The sequence below is a fragment of the Oreochromis aureus genome, linkage group 23 (assembly GCF_013358895.1).
Source record: "Oreochromis aureus strain Israel breed Guangdong linkage group 23, ZZ_aureus, whole genome shotgun sequence".
NCBI lineage: Eukaryota > Metazoa > Chordata > Actinopteri > Cichliformes > Cichlidae > Oreochromis > Oreochromis aureus.
The window spans coordinates 27,576,744-27,599,135 of NC_052963.1; the positions used below are offsets into that span (position 1 = coordinate 27,576,744).

General features: G+C 38.6%; 1 protein-coding gene across 1 annotated transcript; it reads right to left on the reverse strand.

Moving 5' to 3' along the window:
- Positions 1 to 5,894: 5,894 nt before the first annotated feature.
- Positions 5,895 to 16,897, reverse strand: LOC120436290. Its single transcript, XM_039607053.1, has 7 exons — positions 16,549 to 16,897; positions 15,504 to 15,602; positions 15,126 to 15,193; positions 12,823 to 13,234; positions 11,492 to 11,587; positions 9,966 to 10,072; positions 5,895 to 9,273 (listed from the first exon to the last, which is right to left on the reverse strand). Exons 1-7 carry the CDS (start codon positions 16,895 to 16,897, stop codon positions 9,235 to 9,237), a joined length of 1,170 nt encoding a protein of 389 aa, XP_039462987.1. The 3' UTR covers positions 5,895 to 9,234.
- Between the last annotated feature and the right edge of the window lie 5,495 nt (positions 16,898 to 22,392).

Below are 22,392 nucleotides of genomic sequence, written 5' to 3' on the forward strand. Positions count from 1 at the left end.
CCTTTGAATTGGGTGTAGATCTCCATGTACCAGTATATGTCTGGGGACTGATTGGAGCAGGTTAGAGTGACATTGGTCCCCAGCTCTCCCTCTGACCTCGGTCACATTCTCGGCCTCTGCACAGAGCAGAACCACCAACAGGATCATCCACAGGAGGACCATGATCAGCTTCAGCACACAACAGACGGAGTCGTCTGAAAGCAGATCAGCTCTGATGGACTCTGACGTCCTCTACACTTCCTGTCTCAAATGCTGACTTCAGCCGATGTGACAGACTGATAAAATCCCACAAGCACCAAGTACCTCACAGGAAGTCCAACTTGTGCACCTTCACTCTGAACGCTGCTGGATGGGTTAATGTGAGAGACTTTCTGCTGCTTTCTGATGAATTTTAATTTTTAATTAATACAGAACAATGTGTTAAATTTAACACAAACAAAGTGAATATATGTGTCTAGAAATGTGAACGTCAATGCAACATTAAACTGTGCAGGTAGCCAGCAGCCACATGCACAGTGCAGAGATGGTCGGAGGAGAGCGAGGAGGCTCTTAATAAGAAAACTCCAGACGATTCCATTCTGAGCTTAAGAAGCTTCTAATAGGTTAGTAGAGTCCATGTGAGTAAATTGGTGGCACACCTGTGGATGTATATAAGGCACCCCCAAAACACAGAGCCTGTTTCTTAGTGATGTGCGATACCTATTTCCTTTCCGATCCGATACCAAGTAAAATTTAGTGTGGTATCGACGATACTGATCCAATACCGATACTTTGTACAAAAACTTATTTTATTTATTGTATCTTTTATTGTATCTGAAATTATAGCGTCATCATGATTGCAGGATATCAGACTACTTGTTCTTATCACTTAATAATGCAGAATTCATCATATAGAAATAAAAAAACTGAAGTTGTGGGCTATTTGAACACGTTGCCTGCCTGCAACACTAAAGGACTCCGTCTCGCCCTAGCAGCACCTGTCCCTGTCCACTCCTCCTCTTCAGTTTGCCTCAACATACGCTTGTCATATTCTGTGATATGATTTACTCTGAGGTGTTTGACAAGGTTAGTGGTGTTGCCACAACACCTCACTTTCTTGCCACATGTATCGCAAACCACGTCTCGGCTGTTTGTGGAGGTAAAATACGTCCGCACATGCCTCCATTTACGCTCAGGCATTGTTGTGAGTGCGCACGCCAAGGGCCTGAGACACATTTATACAGCCATATTTCGCATATGACTATGAAAGGCGGAAGAGGAAGTAGTTCCCTCCAATGTAGATAACAGTACTACAACAGTTCAATCCGAATGATATAGTTTCTTTCCACTGTGTTCCTGTTAATGATAAACTTCAAATTTACCCTAAATTACTAAAATATCGACATTTTAATATAAGAATCTATTCTAGAACATAAATGACTGGTATCGGAGGAATCGATATTTCAGTATCGATCCGCACATCACTACTGTTTCTTTGTCATGGGAAAATCAAGAGATATCAACCAAAACACCAGGAAAAGAATTGTGGAGCTCCATAAGTGTGGCTCAATTTTAAATACAATTTGGTGCCATTTGCAATTAAGAAATACAGACAATTTCTCTCTTTACTCTTAAATTTAACAAATATGTTTTTTATATTTATCAAGCTAAAAAAATAAACATTTAGTCTGATTTGATGTTACAATTAAAAAAGTGTTTGTGTTTTTATCTGAAGAGAATTGTAGCGGGTCAGGGCTGTTTGGGGTTTGACAGCTATGTTCTGTTGTTCCAGGCGGCAGTGTTATGTTGCCATGGTTACAGGTGATGCTCTCTCTCTGCAACTGTGTGTTTCTGGGTGGAGAGAGCGCCTTTTTGTTGTTGTTGTGTTTTCGGTTGAATGCTAATAAACGGCTGTGCTCCCTGGCTAACTCACGGGAAGCAAAACCAAACAACACCTCTGTCTCCTCCTTGTCTGAGCTCGCCACAGTATGTAAATATCTGGTTTCAACTGTGTATTTGATGATGTTGGTGTTTTGCGTGATTGTTAGCACAAAGAGGGAGAGAGAGGAACAGAGAGGGAGAGAGAGAATGAGGACAGAACAGAGATGGAACAAGAGCAGGTGAGACACACATGTTAGTCAAATGGTTGTTTGCCAAAACTCAATACAACATGTATCTAGTACCTAGTGTATCTTTTTAGATCCCATTTGTTACTTTTCAAATTCTATATTTATTAAGTTATGCAGGCTTGTTTGCACAACAAGGCTAAATAATTATATAAACTTTTCTAAATCTAAATAGTGTACTTTGGTAGAGTTAAAAATAAGTGTAGTGCAGGTCTATGATGATTTTTAGTGCTACCATCATGTAGTTTTGATTTTGAACTGTTGTAGTCCTGTTTTAATTCTGGATCAGTTCTGGGTCTGGTTGAATTGGGGTTTAGTCCTCGTGTCTTGATACAGCCCCGAGTTTGTTCTGCCTTGCTGCTTAATTAAAAAACTAGTTTAAGGTGTCCTGCATATGTGATATATATTTTTTCCCAGCCCAATGAATCTTTCAGTCATTCCTAACAAAATCTTATAAAAGAAAGAAAGCAAACTGGGAGAAGGCAAATTGAAAATCGGTAACGAAACACACAGGGAGGAGAAAGAAGTGCTACAACAGACTAAAGGCAAAGTCAAGATTACAAGTATCTAAACACATGAAGATAAACAGTGTAGTCGGATCGGGGGGGTAATGGGTCACAGGCAGCGAAGGAGGTGAAACAAAGCAAGGTCTAAATCGCTACCAAACCGAAACAGGAATTGAGAAACACTAAACAGGAAACTCATATACTCATATAAAAACACAGGAGTATGGCTCATGTGATTAGGCAGATGATCAATATTGGGTCTGTGACCCTCATAAGGGACAACTCGCAGTGGTCTCAGAAATCTGGGACTCTTCCCCAATTAGTCTTAGAACTGATTAAACTTCTCAGATGAGACATGAAACGTCTTTAAGAAACTCAAAGAAGTCCAGTCGCTTTTCTTTCCAAGCTCCTTGGTACACCGGAGCAAGTCTTAACAACGCACCAGTTTTCCTAAACCAAAACAAGTAGTTTTTGGTGGCTAAATGTTTATAGTGTGTGTGTGTGTGTGTGTGTGTGTGTGTGTGTGTACCAGTTTGTGTGGGTGGTCACGAATTTGAAAACGTATCACATGAACTCATTTCCTTTGTGTTCATTATAGCACTTAGTAGTGCCTATAAAGGTCAGACTCAAAAACAAACGTTTGCATGTAATAATCTTGTACTATCACAAGACAGTATAAGGAGTCGTCCCAAATTTCCTCAACTCTCAAGTTATAATAAAAAAGTAGATGGTTTCCGACAGTAACAAAAACTACTTACTCGTGTATTTAAGATGCTGTCAGCCAGTTGAAAATGTGTATTGAGGCCTAAACACTCACTAATCCTACAGCAATAATCAAAAATAAATTCTTGTACTTACCTGAGAAAAGGTGGAAAGTCTCCACAAAATGAACGCTGTCTCTCTCTCTTGATGCCACAGAAGTAAAGCCTGCAGTCCTCTGCTCTGAGGTTTTAATCACAAGTTTGTTTCCCAGGATTGAAAATTTGGATTTAAAACCAGGAGAGCAGTAGGTAGAGCCTGCTGTGGAAAAACTGCAGCCGATACCTGCTCTGAACTGACTGTGGATCTCCATGTACCAGTGGATCTCTGCTGTCTGATTGGAGCAGGTTAGAGTGACATTGGTCCCCAGCTCTCCTCTGACCTCGGTCACCTTCTCGGCCTCTGCACAGAGCAGAACCACCAACAGGATCATCAACAGGAGAACCATGATCAGCTTCAGCATCCACAATAAGACGGAGTCGTCTGAAAGCAGCTCAGCTCTGATGGACTCTGACACAGAAGTGCTCTACACTTCCTACTTTACATGGTGACTTTGGGCAGTGGCATGTCTGATAAAAAAACCCCAAAAACACCTTACATCTGTCACAGGATGTAAAACTTTATCGCCTCTAGCTAGCACTTTGCTCTTTGGGTTAAAAGAGACTTTAAATTTAAACAGGTGGTAACAGCTTCATGCTGCTTCCTTCTGCTGTTCTGTTTTAATAACAAGAGTGAGAATATTTTATTTTCAATATAGCTGTGCAAGAAATGAACCAACAGTCCCAAACAAATCATAAAACCATCCTAATAGGTTCCAGCTGTTTATTACTGCTGTGAAGGAGAAACGCTCAGTGCATGATGGAAATCCCACAGCAGCCTGGGCCTATTGCAGAGTAGGGGAGGGTTCAGGGTCACCTGATCCAGCCTTCCATGCTACAGGTCTCTATAAAAAGGAACGTTTTAAGCCTATCTTTAAATAGAGATGTTTGTCTCCTCTATCCAAACTGAAAACTGCTCGTGAGAAAGGAAAGTGTGAAGTACACTGAAGGGTCCTAAATCACCAGAAACCATTAACACTTTCCTGTCACTATTTTCCTGCTTGAAATCCAATATCTCCCTCTGCTGGTACTGCTGGTACCAGTACCAGCAGAGGTACTGCAGATTACTGCAACTTCAGCATGTGTGTGTATTTGATGTTTTGTGGAGGCTAACCTTGAAATGCACATGGTAGATTGGCATGTCTGGTTCACCTCTTGCCCTGATACTGGTTTGAATAAACATTTAATCAGAAGTTCACTGGGGGTCAATTCTTGGCCAACTGCTCGTCAATTTTTTCATTGCTCTAAATTGATACTGTCAAAAAGAATCAAAATAAAGCCTGCCATTCTAATGCAGAAGATACACAGTTGTATTCATCGTTTTCCTCTTATTACCAAAATCCTGTTCACAAATAATTGAGCAGCACTGATGACATGAACTACTGGATTTCTGAAAAACTTTTAAGATTTGAACAGCGATAAGACAGAAATATTTGTTGCTGATCCAAACAGTCAGAGACATTCATATTAATCATCCCTGTCTCTGAAGCACAGTGAGCAAGTCAGGAATCTTGGCCTTATTTTGGACAATGATCTGGATTTTTACAAGAAACATCAACAGAGTTACCAGAACTGTTACTGTTCTATAACATAAAAGTCTGATCTCAAAAGGGCTCTGAGAAACTGGGAAAACTGTGATGCTCTATTTTCAGGATTCAGCAGCAGCAGCAGTATGTGTAAGCACTAAGAAAGAGCTTCCACAAACTGGAAATCTGACCATATTACTCCAGCTGTCTGTTGACCTGGGTCCACACATCTACTCATACACTTAAAACAGACTCAAAACCCTTTAGTTATCATTTGTTTCTTTGTTTTTTATTTACACTGAGACACTGTAGACCTATATAGTTTATGTTTTTATCTCTTGGTGCACACATTGAGTTTACATGTAATGGAATTTGCTCTGTAAATAAATTTGGCATGTGCATTTTTTTTACTTGGTTTAGCTGATATAAAGGATGAATGGAGAGAATTTTGGAAAGGAGCTACGGTGCATCACTATCCAGTACAGATGTACTAAGCGGGGGAACTCCGCTTAGTACAAGACTGCTCAAAGAAGTTCCACCATTAATTAATGCTTCAATCTTAAATATTATATGTATTAATGGGCTATGTGCCACAGGAGTTAAAGCTGGCAATAATTAAATAATTTCTTAAAAAGCCATCACTTTGAAACAGCCATCTTAGCTAATTACAGGCCAATCTTTAACATCACTTTCATCTCAAAATTTCGTGACAGAGTAGTTCTAAAACTGCTTACTGAGTTTTATTCAGGTTTCAGAGCTCATCACAGTGAAGGTTAACAACTAGTAACAAGCCATCGCTGTCCCTCGTTGCTTTGGAGAAGTTCAGGGGGAAGAGATGGAGGAAGTTGTAAAAAAAAAAAAAAAATCACACCGCCTGAGTTTTAATAAATATCTCTCTTTTGGGGGGGAATCTAGACCAAAATGTGTGGTCCGATTTTTTTGTCCCAATCCAGTCCTGAGAAAAACTCACATTTCTATACATTTAACTATAGTATTTATTTCAAAATGTAACATTAAGTCCAATTGTTATGTGATCCGACACTTCAAGTAATGTAAAGAGTACCATAATACTGCTACAACATGAAACACAAGCATGCACCCTCTGGTACTACCAGTGGCATGCAATAACCTTTATAGGAAGTAAAAGAAGAAATGAGGAACAAACTTTTACATGAAAGAAAGCAAGAGAAACATGAAAGCTTGCTGCACTCCTTCCTTGGCTGACAAACTGTAAAATCTGTCACTTCTACAGTGATCAGCCTAAAATTTGCCACTAGCAGACAATGTCAATGACAGGGCACTGGGTCTGGCTGCCCAGTGTTTGTGTTTTTTGGGTTTAGTTATACTCTTTGAGTTTTGTATTATAGTTTTGTGTTATATGCCCAGTCTTAGTTTTGTCTTCATGTCTTTCCTGTGTCCCAGGTCTTGTCTCTGTGCTTCATGTTCCCGCTGTTCCCGAGTCTGTCATGTTTCTGTGTCTCAGTGTCAAGTCCACGTCTATGTGTCATGCTTCCTGTGTTACTTTGCTTGTTCAGTGTTTTGGAGTTTTGCTTTTCCCCTGTCTCATCACGTCAGATTAGTCCCCGATGTGTTCTTCCTGTTCCCCATCCTCTCGTTAGCCTGCCTGTGTATTTTAGTCCTCAGTCTTCCGCTGCTTGTTGTCACGTCTGTAACCCTCGTGGACATCCTCTTTGCTGTGTGTTTTTTCCTCCGTGCTCTTCGTAGTTTTCTAGCTCTCTGTTTCCCAGTTTAGTTCCTTAGTGTCCAAGTTTAATAGTGTTTTGATTCAAGTTCATATTTCTAGTTCCTTGCTTTTGGTTTTGTTTCCTGTATGTGTGAAGAGTCATTTACAGCCAATATAAAGCTGCCTCTTTTAGTTCACTCTTTATTTATGAGTCCTACATCCTGCCTGCTACACCGCAAATCCATGACAGTCAAAAGGTAGAGGATTATTTTAAATAAAAATAACAAAAAAACACTATGAAAAACCCACTACACATGTAACTGTAGCTGTATATTGTGAATTATTATGAAATGGATTTCATGGATTATTAATATATTAATATGATTAATATTACTGCTGCAGATGTGTAAGCCTGAGCTCACTTTAAACATTTTCTATGCTGTTTAATTTCAGGCAATGCGTCACGTTCTGTGAAATCAGGTGCTTGTAATTTGGATTTCCTGTCATCATTTATCTAAAAAAAAAAACCAACAACTCAGCAGTTCAAGCATAAATCTTGATATATACAATTTAAAAAATGTAATTAAAAGGGTTGCATGACTAACTGGTAACATTTACAGAAAAATGGTTAAACTTTGTGCATTCATTCTGCCAGTTAATTTCTCAGAGACGCTGGTGCAGTCTGAACCTGTTTAACTTGTTTTAATAAATCAGGCATTACAGGAGCTCTCCGTTATTAAGGATTTCTTTGCAAACTACTCTGCATCATATGTATGTATCAGAGATGTTATTAGTAAGAGGAAATGTAAGTGTTGAGATGGTAAATCACAGAGAAATGACATTAAACTGAACTTAAAATACAAATTGAAAGAAAATGAAAATGGAAAAAAAAATGAAATTCTGCTCGGATCATAATGTATTTTCTGAACATCGTAAATCTTCCCTTAACAACAGCTCATAGCTGATACTGAAAAGAAAGTGACTTGAAAATAAAAAAAAGATAGTTAAATATAAATTAAATTAAGTAAAAAGTATAAAACATTTGACTCCATTTACATTTTTTAAATTGCACAGTGAAACAAACAAGTGGAAACAGACAAATGAGTCAAAGACAAACTCCATTTTATACTATTTGCATGGTTTTACAGGTCCTGTGCTACAACTACCCTTAACCAAGGGTATTACTACTTCTAGGGCAGCCTTTTCTACATCTATTAGTAAGTTACTGCAACATTTACTATAATCATTACAAATCCTGCTACCATCTATATTGCTAACAATAAGAGAAAACCAAAAGCAGAAGTACAAACAGTACAGTAGTTACTGTTACTGCTATGACTGTAAAACGTCTGGTACAAAAGCCAATACTGAAACAGTCAAATAAGAAGAAAGGTCTGCCCTCCATCTCCAGCCTGACAGAGTTATAAACTCTTATTCAAGGCAAAAATCTAGTTTTTACACATGACTGTAGGGACCATCTGTTACATAAGTGATCAGCTGCACACCAAAAGATGTGGTACGTCAGATACCTCAGTGGTTCTGAAGAACCTCCCAACACACTCAGCACATCTAATACATTTGGCTGTTTCTGAGAGTGAAGACTTTAAAGTTAAATTCAGCCACATCGTTGTGTGCAGAAGAAGTGATGACAGTAGGATTTTAATGGTGAAGTCATGCAGAGTAGCCATATTTCCCTGGAAACGTTTGTAAAATTAGCACTTCAAATTATTTCCTCTTTTCTACTTTTTCTTCAGGCGTTGCCAGAATCTTTGCAGAAAAGAAGAAGTCAGGAAACGTTTTACCCACCAACCCCATCCTGTCTGACAGTAACGCTATAAAATTCCTGCAAAAACTACCCATAATCCTTGCTGTTATTACTACTGCATCAGTTCTACCACAAACGTAGACTTTACTACATCTATTAATAGGTTACTGCTCCATTTTCAAGAACTTTAACGAAAACTACTACCTATGATGTTGACATTAACTATGTTTGTACTTCTTTTACTACTGTTACTCAGTGTATTTTATAAAATTTCTGTTAGTATCATAAATACTGTTATTGCCTCCACCTAGTACTAATACTGCAAAATGAACCCACAAGTTTGAATCATTGTCTGCCTTCAGATTCCATCTTGACAGGGTTTGACAGCAGCTTATAGTTTATCTTTTAAAACGCACACCTTTCCATATGATTGGAAAGTTTTACATCTCAAGTGGACAGATGTCTTCCAACAAACCTGATAATATACAAAATGTAGTGCTGTCAGCCTTAATCTCGTTAAAATGACGTTAACGCCATAACCGCAGTGACGTGGCAAATCTATGCGTTGACGCTGTGCAGCCCCACGCACGGGGCGATCCACATTGACTCGCTAATGCAGATTTGTCGCGTTAACGCGGTTATGGCGTTAACATCATTTTAACGAGATTAACGCTCTACAGCACTAGCAAAAAATTAATGTATTTGCTGCAGAGAAGAAATGTGCACAAATGTTTGTATGTTTTTCAGTGAAATACAACAAATGAAGTCTTGTAGCGTCTGAAAGAACTCGTTCAGTGATGTCTTGCTCGGTAGGGGTGGATCACCTTGCCCTGAAACACAACATAAGTATAGGGAAGAAGCAGTATTGTGTTACCACTTTAAGCAGTGGTATTGATATCATAGGTACCAATAGCAATGTCATCACCAGATGCAAACATAAAACAGTTTTTAGAGATGTTAGGGTGACTGTGGCTCAGCAGATTCAATGCATTGTGGGTGCTCAGAGTAGAAAAGTGCTACACAGTGTAGTTCATAAAGATAATGCGGTGATCTCTACAGTTGGTTAGTTAAGTTCCTTGTTGAAGGCTTAAAATTAACATTTTCAGCACTATTATCTGTGTTAAGTCGGACAATAGTATGAAGTGTGGTTGAATGGTGCCAGCTACATCTAACTGTGTGGACATGGAGCAAACTCAAAGCCATGAAGACTTCATACAGTTTAAATTGACTACAGTAGCAAACCCCCACACTGTCCATGGGAAGCAGACAACGTACAAACCTATTCACATACACTATGATTGTTATAGTATGATGCTATTTTATATTGTGACACAGCATTGTAAAGTGATATCCTCTTCTGTGTTACGACATTACATGCTATACTAAAGCGCTCCATTCGTTACTCAACTGAACTACCAAATATACAGATATATAGGATTGTGGAGTTTCTAGAAAAATATTTGCAATGAAAATTAAAACTCACAGTATCAGTTCTGTCAGTAACAGTGGAAGGTTTGTTTACCTGAATAGCCCACAGTGTTTCTGCGTTCTCGTAGATGTGAGCTGAAGGCTCTTCCACCTGTTTGCTACTTTTGTTCTTCCTCGAACACAGCAGTATCAAAACCCCACCTGCCAACAGATCACCGAATCACTCCACCTTCAAACTCAGTCAGGACAGGATGTCTCATAATGAATGTAAGAATGTGTTCTGGTCTGAATACTGCTGCCATTCCCAAAATGATTTAGTCAAGTAAAATACAAACAACCCAAAATAAATCAAATAAGACATGCAAGAAAAAGAAAATACCTGAAACACTAAAATAAAATAAAAATATACAGGTTATTTGTCAATTTGAACATCTCTGTCCACTTCCTCTCTGAAGAGGTTTGTGTCATCTTTTCACTGAGACTCAGGGTCTACATGACTAACTGGCTTTTCAGAGAGTGGCTGGGTTGTAATGTTTATTCTGAGTTCTGAAAATCCCCATGATAAATGTCTGCTATATCACAATACTTAAGTGAACTAAAAGTAAAACTGAAACTAAGAAAAGCTAAACTGAAATAAGAGAAAACAAACAAACTGAAGCTTTACTGACTTGAAATCAAAAACTCAAAATAAAAATAAAACCCATGTCAAAAATACAAACTACAAGAACTCCATTAGATCGGCATTGTTGACTAAGGTGAATGTTCTTGACAAGCTTTTTTAAGTGATTTGGATTAGCACAAATTATAAATGATGGACTCATCATCATTTTCCTATGTTCCTCTTTGCCAAGAAGTTAGACATAAACTTACTAATCCCACACTGGGGAAATTCACAGACAATCAGGGTTGAGCAAGAAAACCTGAATTAGAGATATATTAGAAAATAAAAAAAATAATAATATTAAAGAAATAAATAAGAAAAATAGTGTACAAAAACTATCTAGTAGTTATTTCTACTATTTACTAGTGGTTGCTGGTCAACAGATCAGTCGATTAACAACAGACATTAATGAAAGATCAAAAATTGTGTTATGATTGTGATTCAGTCAATGAAGGATGTGGGTGGTCTTGTAGAGGCTCTTTTTCCTGATATTAAAGAACTTTTTGATCAAAGTTAATCATAAAATACTTAAAATATCAAACTTTAGTGTGTTTGAAAAGATAGAATCATGTTTAAAAATACATAAAACACATTAGAGCACTGAAATGAATTAATCATGGGCGACAAGCCTCAGGTTAAATGTGACTAACACTGTTATGCTCTTCTCAAAAAGTCTGTGCAAATATTACCAAACCAGAGGTCACGATATGAGGACAGAGCGTAGCTGAGCTCAAGTATTCGTGTCCTAACTGTTCCTTTAGTACAGATGTCAGTGAGTTATTTTTCATTTTATTATTTATTTATTTTTTTTAAATACCAGCTTTTAAAGCTCCAGTGAATGCTGTGATAGATAAATTTGGGTCGTGTTCATCGGTGAATAGTGTGGCTTGTCTAGTAGTGGATGTCGGTATTTACAGTTCAGACTAAAATCTCCTAAACTTATCTCCAGTCACACTCACCCATTATCAGAATGATGACAGCGGCAACTGAGACGGATATCGTGAGGATGAACTGAGTCATGATGCAGTCCTTCAGTGGGTTGCTGGTAGACGCATCTGGAGAAAGATGAAAGAGGAACAAAGGAGAGATTTAATGGAAAACAAGGAAAATAAAAAAAGTATTCTGTTTTATCTCTTTAGAACAGTTACAGTTATGATAATTAAAGTTTCCAATCGGGGCATTTTGTTGACAAATTATTCTGAAAACAGTGCAGAAGATTCACATCTCCAAACACAACCAGTGATCTAAACTAAGGTACTAACAAGTTAAATTAACTCTGATTGCTGAGGCAACTTAAATGTAGAGAAAAGGAAAATATTTAATTAACACACGAACAAGAACGTCAGCTGCCTACCAACTGTAAGTATACAACTCGTTCTTATTTAGATATGCACAAGATGTCTTCTGGTGTTGGTGCCCTGATCTAATGTTCACACATGAAGTACAAACACAAAGCAAATGGGACGCGAGTTCCTCGCCACTCATCCTAATGTGACTAAAGAGGACTGGTTTTTATCTGTGTTTAGTATTACCATGGAGCCAAGACACCAATGGTCAAGCACACTTTGCGTGCAGATCTGTGACGACAGCAGTATTCAGCAGAATAGCTCTTCTGGTGCTTTTTTAAAGTCAAATTATTCTGAATCAGGAACCATATGACTACAGCTCTTGCTACAATACTATTGAAACCCTCACCTCCAGCTAGATGCAACGGTGACCTCAAAGTGATCAGTAAAGCACAAGTCAGTAGATTAGAGACGATTTCTACATTCGTTGACCCAGATTGAGATGATTTATAAAAAGTGGTCTGTTTGTGGAAACATGTCTGTTTGTTCAGCCTCATCACCACCATAATTATAAAACAATGCTTTACTTATTGAGTATTATCACAGTTTTTTCCCTGTTGCATAACTGCTGTAATGATTATGAAGACAAAACTCTTTTTGCCCCTCAATTTTATTTTATTGTTAACAAATACATTTGCCATATTTTCCATTTTACATGTGTGTTTATTGCCATATACCACGAGTCTATCCATGCTCACATGCACATGGGCTTAAAAGACTGTCACCACAGCCCAATGGTATTGTTAGAGGTTAAGAACAAATATTCACATACATCCCACATTACTGCAAGGATGTGCTCACAACTTTCCTAAACATGTTGAAACAGTAAAAAACTCCTGTTAGACAGTTCAGAATGTGCATTTCTACAAATACATCATGCGACCTGAACACCAACTAATCATTTGTTTTACAGCAATAAAGTAAATTGAAACTTGGGTACTTACCTAACAAAAAGTGGAAAGTCTCCACAAAATGAATGCTGCCATCTCTCTTGATGCCACAGAAGTAAAGCCTGCAGTCCTCTGCTGTGAAGTTTTTAATCACAATTTTGTTTCTCAGGATTGAAAATTTGGATTCAAAACCAGGAGAGCAGTAGGTAGAGACTGCTGAAGAAAAACTGCGGCCGATACATGCTCTGAACTGACTGTGGATCTCCATGTACCAGTGTGGGTCTGATGTCTGATTGGAGCAGGTTAGAGTGACATTGGTCCCCAGCTCTCCTCTGACCTCGGTCACCTTCTCGGCCTCTGCACAGAGCAGAACCACCAACAGGATCATCCACAGGAGAACCATGATCAGCTTCAGCATCCACAACAAGACGGAGTCGTCTGAAAGCAGCTCAGCTCTGATGTGATTCTAAGAGGGAAGTGCTCTACACTTCCTTTTTCAGATGGTCACTTGATATGACATCAGACTTTTTTAAAAACCACAAAAATGAGCAAGCGCTCAGGAAGTAGAATTACTTTGACGGCCTTGCTTAAACTCAGTAGCTTGGTTTAGTATTAGAGATATTCAACTGTTTTCTGCAGCTCAATGATTTAATGACAATGCTGCAGTAGTGATGCTAGTAATGAGAACAATAGCAACTTTAACAGCAAAATCATTGTACCAGAGATGACAATGACATGTTTAAAGTAACAGTTGGCTGCTACATGACACAAAAGGCTCAGTTTAAATTGTACGGTGTCTTCTGATCTTCTTAAATGTTCCCACGGTTAAGAAATAGATTAGAAATAGAAATATGAATATGAATTAAAATAAAGAACAAATGTTACATTGTAATAAATGTAATTTTTATTACACAGTGAAACAAAGTGGAAGCAGACAAATTACTTTTTAATACTGTTACAACAAATCATGAAATATATTGTGTACTGATACTACACACTACAAATGAAATGAATGAATCAAACCCCGTGATGTCTTGCTGGAAGAGGGTCACCTACCCTGAAACAGAAAATGAGTAATCAGTACAGGGTAGTACAAATAGTACTATTAGAGTACTTTTAATAGTTACAGTGATCGTCTTTGCAGCGTTAGCAGCAACTCTGAAGGAGTAAAATAGATATAGAGATCAAAACTGTTTTTCAGCATTTTAACACGCAGGTCTGTGGGCAACTGTCTTTTTTAGAGTCAGACTCAAGTCTTTATTAGGAAAAATGATGTTTTTGCTGCTTCACTTTGGTTTTGAAGATAATTTTTTGACACTGGTTCATCTCATTCATTTGACTTGATCATCATGTTTTTCGTGCCAAAACACTGGTGTTCCTTAAGAAACCATACCTCACAATTGAGTAAGGCACCAGCCCTGCCCTAAATTATGCCCTGCTTTTCATTCTTTCTGTACTAATGTGAACATGACTTCCTAAATGAGCATCATGTTTCATTCAGGAAGACCTGAAAGGAGCTCCTGAGGCCATAAACCCACCAGAAAAGTGTTTGCTGAGCCCACTGGAAGTTGGAAGGAGTCCTGTGAAAAACTAAATATAATTCATGATTTAATAGCTCACAGAACCAACTTTAGGAGCAATAATTTTGAAGTAACCATTTCTGTATGACTTTAACCCAACCACAGTGAGACCTGCTGATGTACAGTTGGGAGATAATGGCTGAGAAATGAGTATATCAGAGGGACGGCTCAGGCTGAGTGGTTTGGAGCTAAAGTTAGAGAGGCTGTGATGTCGCATTACTTTGATTATGTTTGTCCCTGATGCAGCTCATCCAAATGCACATGAAAACATTAATAATGGGGTAAATCAAAAGTTATAGAGACAAGGCTGAGATGTTTTGGGCGCACATAGAGGATGGGTAGTAGATATTTTGGACAAATGATGTTAAATATGGAGCTGCCAAGCAGTAAAAGAGTAAAAGAGTAAAAGAAGATCTTCTCAGAGAAGATCAGTGTGACAGAGGAGGATACTATTGCATGCTGGACTGGGGTGAATTTGTTGGGACGTCCTCTCTTGGGAAAACTGTATAACTGTGATAATGCACACCTGGATGGTCTGAAGCAGCAAACATAAATGACCAGGAATCTTAAATGAACGAAGCTGTTTTAGATTCTATTAATTTCAGAAGACATCACATGCATATTTCCATTTTGTCATTACAACTTATTGCCTGTTAATGTTGGTCATAGCATTTTTAACCATTATAGAGAGTGATCCTAGTACCAGTACTGTCAGTAGTTATGGTTTATGTAGCACACACAGCATCAGTTTTGCTAGCAATCACAGTTTTTGCTTACCTGCACAGCCCGCAGTAGCTCTGTAGCATCACAGATGTGACCTGAAGCATCGGTCGTAGTATTTGCTCCTCTTCAAGCACAGCAATATGACGACAAAACCTGCCAACAGAGCAGTGAGTCACTTCATCTTGTTTATCCAGATGTACAGATCCAGACATATGCTTATAATACACTGATTTCTGTGCAGTCGCTGACAGTATAAAGCTGCTTCCTCACTTGTAAGAGTGATTGGTCACAGTGCAAAATGATTCAAATAAATATGGACTGAAGTTCGACCAACACTTCTAATATGTGCTGCCAGAAACATCTATTCAAACATTAGATACTCTGATCTGAAGTTAGAAAATGTGCTAAATTTATCTACAGTGACACACTCACTGATTATCAGAATGATAAAGGCAGCCACTGAGACACAGATGATGATGAGGCGACTCTTATAGCAGTCGTTCTGTGGGTCGTTGGGAGGAACAATGACATCTGGAAACAAAGAGGTAAAAAGATCAACTGAGAACATGTTATAGTTACAAATCAGCAACTTGAAACACGCCCACCGTCTATAAATTTTCATTGAAAAACATACTTTCCATATATCAGAGATATAAGGTAGCATACAGCCATGATAGAAAACTCTTATTTCTTTAAACAACAACAACAAAAAACCCATCTAGTTACCTGTATCAATACACCATCTTATTGCTAACCACTATAACAAAACTCTGCTGGGTTTTTCGTGTTAATTATTTATTTATTTTTATAATTTTTATCCAAAGAAGGATTGCTTTCACTCAAGAAATCAAGCAAATCAGAATAGGTGCAGCCGTTTGCCTTATGAAATCCATCCTTGAAGCTGCAAGTAACTTTTTTGTACCCAGAGTAAGTGCAAAATAAAAGAAAAAAGAAAAATGTATCAAGCTCACAAGTTGAGTTATTACTTGTTAGGTTCTAACTGCCAAAGTTTTCTTTTACAGTATCTCAGGACATGTTAAAACCCACCACGCTGGACCTTCAGAGAGGACAGTTTGACTGAGTCAAAAAAAAATGGTGGGAAGTTTGAATGTGAAAAAAACATGATCTCATTTCCTTTGCATTCATTCTCACACTTACTAATACGAATGACTATGAAGGTCAGACTTGAGAACAAAGTGAATGCAAAAAATAAATTCAATTCAATTCAATTCAATTTTATTTATATAGCGCCAAATCACAACAAAAGTCGCCTCAAGGCGCTTTATAAAGAATGTGGTCATAGATAACAAGTTAAAACATGAAAAACAGAAAAGAGAAATCATGTTAGCCTGCTCAAAATGTGCTTTTCTGCAAATACGTCATAAAGCCTGAGAACTAACTAATCACTTGTTAATCATATGTTCATATGTTTTACAGCAAAAGCAAAAAAATAAAAATAAAAAACTTGGCTACTTACTTGAGACAAGGTGGAAAGATTCAACAAAATGAATGCTGCCTCCTCTCTCGATGCCACAGAAGTAAAGCCTGCAGTCCTCTGCTGTCAAGTTTTTAATTATCAGTTTGTTTCCCAGGACTGAAAATTTGGTTTCAAAACCAGGAGAGCAGTAGGTAGAGCCTGCTGAGGAAAAACTGCGGCCGATACATGCTCTGAACTGACTGTAGATCTCCATGTACCAGTGTGTGTCTGCTGTCTGATCGGAGCAGGTTAGAGTGACATTGGTCCCCAGCTCTCCTCTGACCTCTCTCACATTCTCGGCCTCTGCACAGAGCAGAAGCACCAACAGGATCATCCACAGGAGAACCATGATCAGCTTCAGCATCCACAACAAGACGGAGTCGTCTGAAAGCAGCTCAGCTCTGATGGACTCTGACACAGAAGTGCTCTACACTTCCTACTTTACATGGTGACTTCAGTCAGTGTGACGTCTGAAAAAACAAACAAAAAAAACCTAAAAACAAAACCCACAAATCCCCTTAATGTCGCACGGGAACTAAAACTTTACCACTTCAAGGCAGTACTGTGGCATGTGGGTTAATAGGGACTTTAACCCTTTAAGACCTACCATAGAACCAAGTCCGCCAGAGCTTATATTATATTTTTACATGCTGTAGTGCCATTTTTGGGAGCATTTCAAGTTGATATACATCAATACAACCATTATAGCCCAGATTTTAACAATATGTATGCATTAAGTGCATAGTAACTACATAAATTGCAAACAAGTGCAATAAACTACCAAAAAATTGAAAATCATTTTTGTTTTTTAACATATATTTCTAGTTAGAGAAATATAAGAGGCTTATCCCTCAAAACTGTAAATACAAAAAAGTTGCACAAAATAGTTTCCCACCACAGGAAATTTATTTGAAGTGTCTTCATAGTTTTATTTTTGAAATACACCAATTTTTATATACTGCAGGAAAAACGAAAATAAATATTATGATGCAAATTTGGAAAAAAGCAGCATATGCATCAAAATAAACTATTTCCAGCAGTGCAATTTGAGTTCTAAGCATCCCAGAAACGATACAGAAAGTCATAAAGTCAAAGATAACTTTTAAAAACACCAGTATAGCCTCATAAGGCCCTGATGGTAAAAAACTACATTTCCACAAAATAACGTCACTTCCGGTTTAGGTCAGGTCATGGCGGACATGCGATAGTTCGCGCTGATGGACGTAGGAAGTGTTACGAACAGCTGATCAGATTGTCAAAGCGTGTTTCTGGAATATTATGTTTTTGTTGCTGCAAGTGCTTTTTATGCAGTTTTTGCAAAGCTATATGTGGAAGGAAACCGTGACCTAGGACAAGCTGATGGCATAAAATGTAAGTACAACTCCTTCGGTTTCATATGCAAAAAAAATTTTTGCGCTAGCTTACGTGGTTACAGTGCTACCGGGATTTAAAAATGGTTGTGCAAAACGGAGCGTGCCCGCTCCGACCGGCTTTAAAGGGTTAAATTTAAACAGATTCTAACAGCTTCATACTGCTTCCTTCAGTTGTTCAGTCTGTAACAATAGAAGAAATAGAAGTGAGGTCATTTTACTTTATTTATGCCTGCGTGAGAACTTGTTCAAATGAACCTGAGCAGGTAAACCAACAGCCGCAAACCATTAATAAACTCATCCTAAATGATAAAAAACAAAATGCTGTCTTCCTCAGCTTTGTCCCAGCATTTGTCAACAGGACACAACCACAAAACTAGAGAAACAACACATTTACTGAGTGGTAGTTAAGCTAGCTCCCCTTAAGACAGGTGTCCAGTCCAGCTGCAACTTCCAGGTCTGGGCCCATTTTCTTTCCAATGGTAAGCACAGCTCTCTCTTCAGCACCACAGAGTGGCACAGAACCCCAGTTCACATGCTGCACCAGTCTGTCCGATAAGTTTCTGCTCCGATATCTCTAATACTCTACTTGAAACAGCACCTTTTACCCAGTTAGAATTGGGTACTCCACACGTTTCCACTTGAGAATCATGACACGATCACCATGCCAGTCACCTCACACTCAGCTGCACCCAACAATGATGATTTTCCTACTGAAAACCATCAGCCAAGTGGGAGCAGTGATTGAAATATATTTTAAAATACGGACTTAACTCTTTTGCTTAAAAATCAATTATCACCCACACAGCTTCATACAAATGCAAGACAGTTAACTGTTTTAAGGCCTCAGCTTTCAGATGCAGCACTCTCCTGTTTGGTTTAAACAGCCAGTCATTCATAGGCTGATCAGACCATAAATGTCTCCATGTCACTCTGACTCAGGTGGACCTGCAGCAGGGAGCTCCAACATACTGGAACGCTAAAACAATCAAAGGAAAGAAAGTTCAATCTCAGCATGTTTGTTGCTGGGCTTGGAGGCTCTGAGTTCATAAGAACGTCTTCTTCCACATGTGTTTGTGCATAATGGTGCTTTTATAGATTAGAGTTCATTCCTACAGCTCTGTCATCATTTTAGCTTCAGTAAAATTATTTAAGTGAGGTCCTACTGAGCATTGTTACCACCTGAAAATAAAGTACTTTATTTCCTGCTTTATTTTTACACATTGCAACTTAGAAAATTTTTTTCTTTTTAGTAAAAGAAGCTGGGTGCTTATATGAGATGAGGCAGAACATGTGCACAGCATAAAAAATGTCCTTCAGTCAATCCAATCAGTCCTTGTTTCTCAGAATTAAATGTTGGCTTCAAAATCAAGAAGCAGAACATAGAATCTGTAAGTGACACATTGCACCTGATGCATCATCTGAACTGACTGTACCAGTGTTTGCCTGAACTGCCATAACAGCAGGTTAGAGTTAGAGTCACGTTCTTGGCCTCTGCACAGAGCAGAAGCACCAACAGGATCATCCACAGGAGAACCATGATCAGCTTCAGCATCCACAACAAGACGGAGTCGTCTGAAAGCAGCTCACCTCTGATGTGATTGACTAAGAATTGCTCTACACTTCCTGTTTCACACAGTCAGTTTGGCTGTTGTAATGTTGCACAAAACACCATAAATACCAGCTTTTCACACCTCTGCCCTAACCTCTGCAGTTTTGGTTAACATAACAGATTTTCAGCTCTTACTGACTGATTTTTGACAATGGTACCAAAATAGTAAAACAACACTTCAACAGCAACATTGTTGTACGTCAATATCTATCAAAAGCTGTGATAGCATCATAAATAACTTCAGAAGAGGACAAACTGTCTCTAATACTGACTCTAATGCTAACAAAGTAGTACTAGTAGTATATGTGATTTGATAAGTAACAACAGCAATAACACAGACTTAAAACATGAGAGCCAAAGCTGATCATCGGTTCATCATGTCCCAGCTGATCAAGTGGCTCCACCTCTTGTCTCCAAGCTGTTACTGCAGAAACACATTCATACTCATATTGAGTAAAACAAATCAAAGTAGATAATAACTTCAATGAGGTGGCACATTTTCTAGTACTATAACTCTGCCAAAACACAAACTACACCATTTGGTAGTACTGACACTACAGACCCAACGTACTTCTAGGTCTGCTAGTCAGGGTACACCCTGGACAGGTCGCCAGTCTGTCGCAGGGCTAACACAGAGAGACAGACAACCATTCAATTTATAACCAGTTAATCAAACCACACATGTCTTTGGACTGTGGGAGGAAGCCGGAGGACCTGCAGAGGACATGCAAACTCCACACAGAAAGGCGACAGCCAGATGGTGGATTCAAACCCAGGACCTAACCACTCAGTGCTACCCACCATGTTGCCCCTTCTGCAGTACATAATCAACTTATTTGTACACATGTGTAGTGATCATCAGTATCTGGAATATTAATGACTTTGTGTTCAGCTGCACTGTAAAAACCAGCAGATCCAGAGTGATGGGCCTTGAAGGGATCATTTTATATGTGAATTGGCCTTTAAAAGAGGACCTGAGGAGACAAGTTAAATCCAGGCACTTTGATCAGGAAATGATGACAACAAAATTTTAGTGACATCATTTGGAGTATGTGTGGAACATAGTGTACGATTACCATATGAAATCAATTACCTTTTCCTGTGTTATTTTTTTTTACAGTTATTCCATAGAATTCTTGCAAGAAAGTAAAAGTCTTTCCACAAACACAAACAAGAATCAGCACTTTTAGAAAGTTTACTAATGTATAATTAGTCTACCGCTCTGTTTGTTTTATTAATGGTACTTCTACTATTCTAGTTATTGAGAACAATGGATGCTCCATAGTGATGATGACAAATAATGAAAAAACAGCTCTTTCTGAGTAGTCGTGTTTTCCTTGTAAGCTGTACATGATGACCACATTAAATCACTTCCCTTTGCTGACTTTAGTTTTACATAATACACATATTTTTTTCAGGATATAAGTCATGGCATAAACAATGGAAACAAGAAAAAACATCATTATTTTTATATCCAGTTCGGTCTCATAGTGCTGCCATAAATCCTACCATAGGCTTAGGGATGGGGCAAGCAGGGCTAACACAGAGGCTACGTTCACACTAGCCCGGATAAATTTGAAAACAGCGTTTTTGTCTGAAAACGCTCCGCGTCCACACTAGCGGAGTTTCACAGAGTTGTGCATCCACATTGAAACGGCCGAAAACGCTTACGTTCCAGTACTGCGCATGCGTGAAACACAAGAAGATTCGACCTGCCTCATTTCTGACTTTCTGGCTTTTTGAAACATTGCGGCAAAATGTTGAGAAAAAGCACCAAGTTTTTTTTAAATGGACTAACAATGAGGTGGAGTTGTTGCTGCGAGTAACACAAAAGTACAAAGTTGCAAAAGCGACTGAGAGTTAAAGAATTTGAAGAAAAGCTATCTGGAGCATGTACAGACTGATATTAACCTTTAATAGGGCTGTCAAAACTGAGAGCAAACAAAACAACTGCTGTATAATGCCCTCCGCTATCTTACTTTAATTGGTCACATGACTGCATCATATGACTAACATGCGTCATCAGTTTAGAAAGTCTCAGTTTTCACGGTCCACACTGCGACGCGAAAGCACCGTTTTCAAATGTATGCGTTTTCGAGAGCGTTTTAAAAATGCTACGTTTTCCTTGAGCGAAAACGCCGTCTCAGTGTGGACGGGAGGCCAAACGGAGAGAACATGATGCGTTTTCAAACAAAAAAGCATCAGTGTGGACGTAGCCAGCGAGACAGACAGCCGTTTGCATTTACATTCACACCTACGGCACCAATTAACCTAACCCCACTAATTGCATGTCTTTGGACTACCTACAACTACTCACGATCCTGCTACTACTGCTATTAATACTACCACAAGCATGGACTTTATGACTTCTATTACTAGATTTCTACTGAATTTACAAGCATTTTACGCCAAATTGTTATCACAACAGAGGGTGTACTTAGGCCTCCTTTAACAATTAATATACTTGTAATAAATGTAGGCTGTTTGTAGCTGTGGAGGAAAGACTAAGTGAATTCGAGACCTAGTTCCCCACCCTCGAAAATCCAGTATGTAGTCAATATCCTGTAGTCACTGTAAGCAAAGGTAGCTTAGTTAACATTAACTAGTCCCTAGTAGAGATTCCTGAGCATCCAGGAACTCAGGCTGGCTGGATGAGGATGAGGATATGGGTGCAGTGTAGCCCTAAATAGAAGCCTCTGTGCTGACACACTACCAGTCTGTTCACGTTTCAAAGAGCTTTTTCCCAGTTGGTGAAACATCTGCGAGGAAGAAACAAACTCTGGTTATTGGCGACTCTATTCTGAGAAAATGGAAAGCAAGACAATACATCAGCTATTGTCCATTGTCTTCCAGGGACCAGAC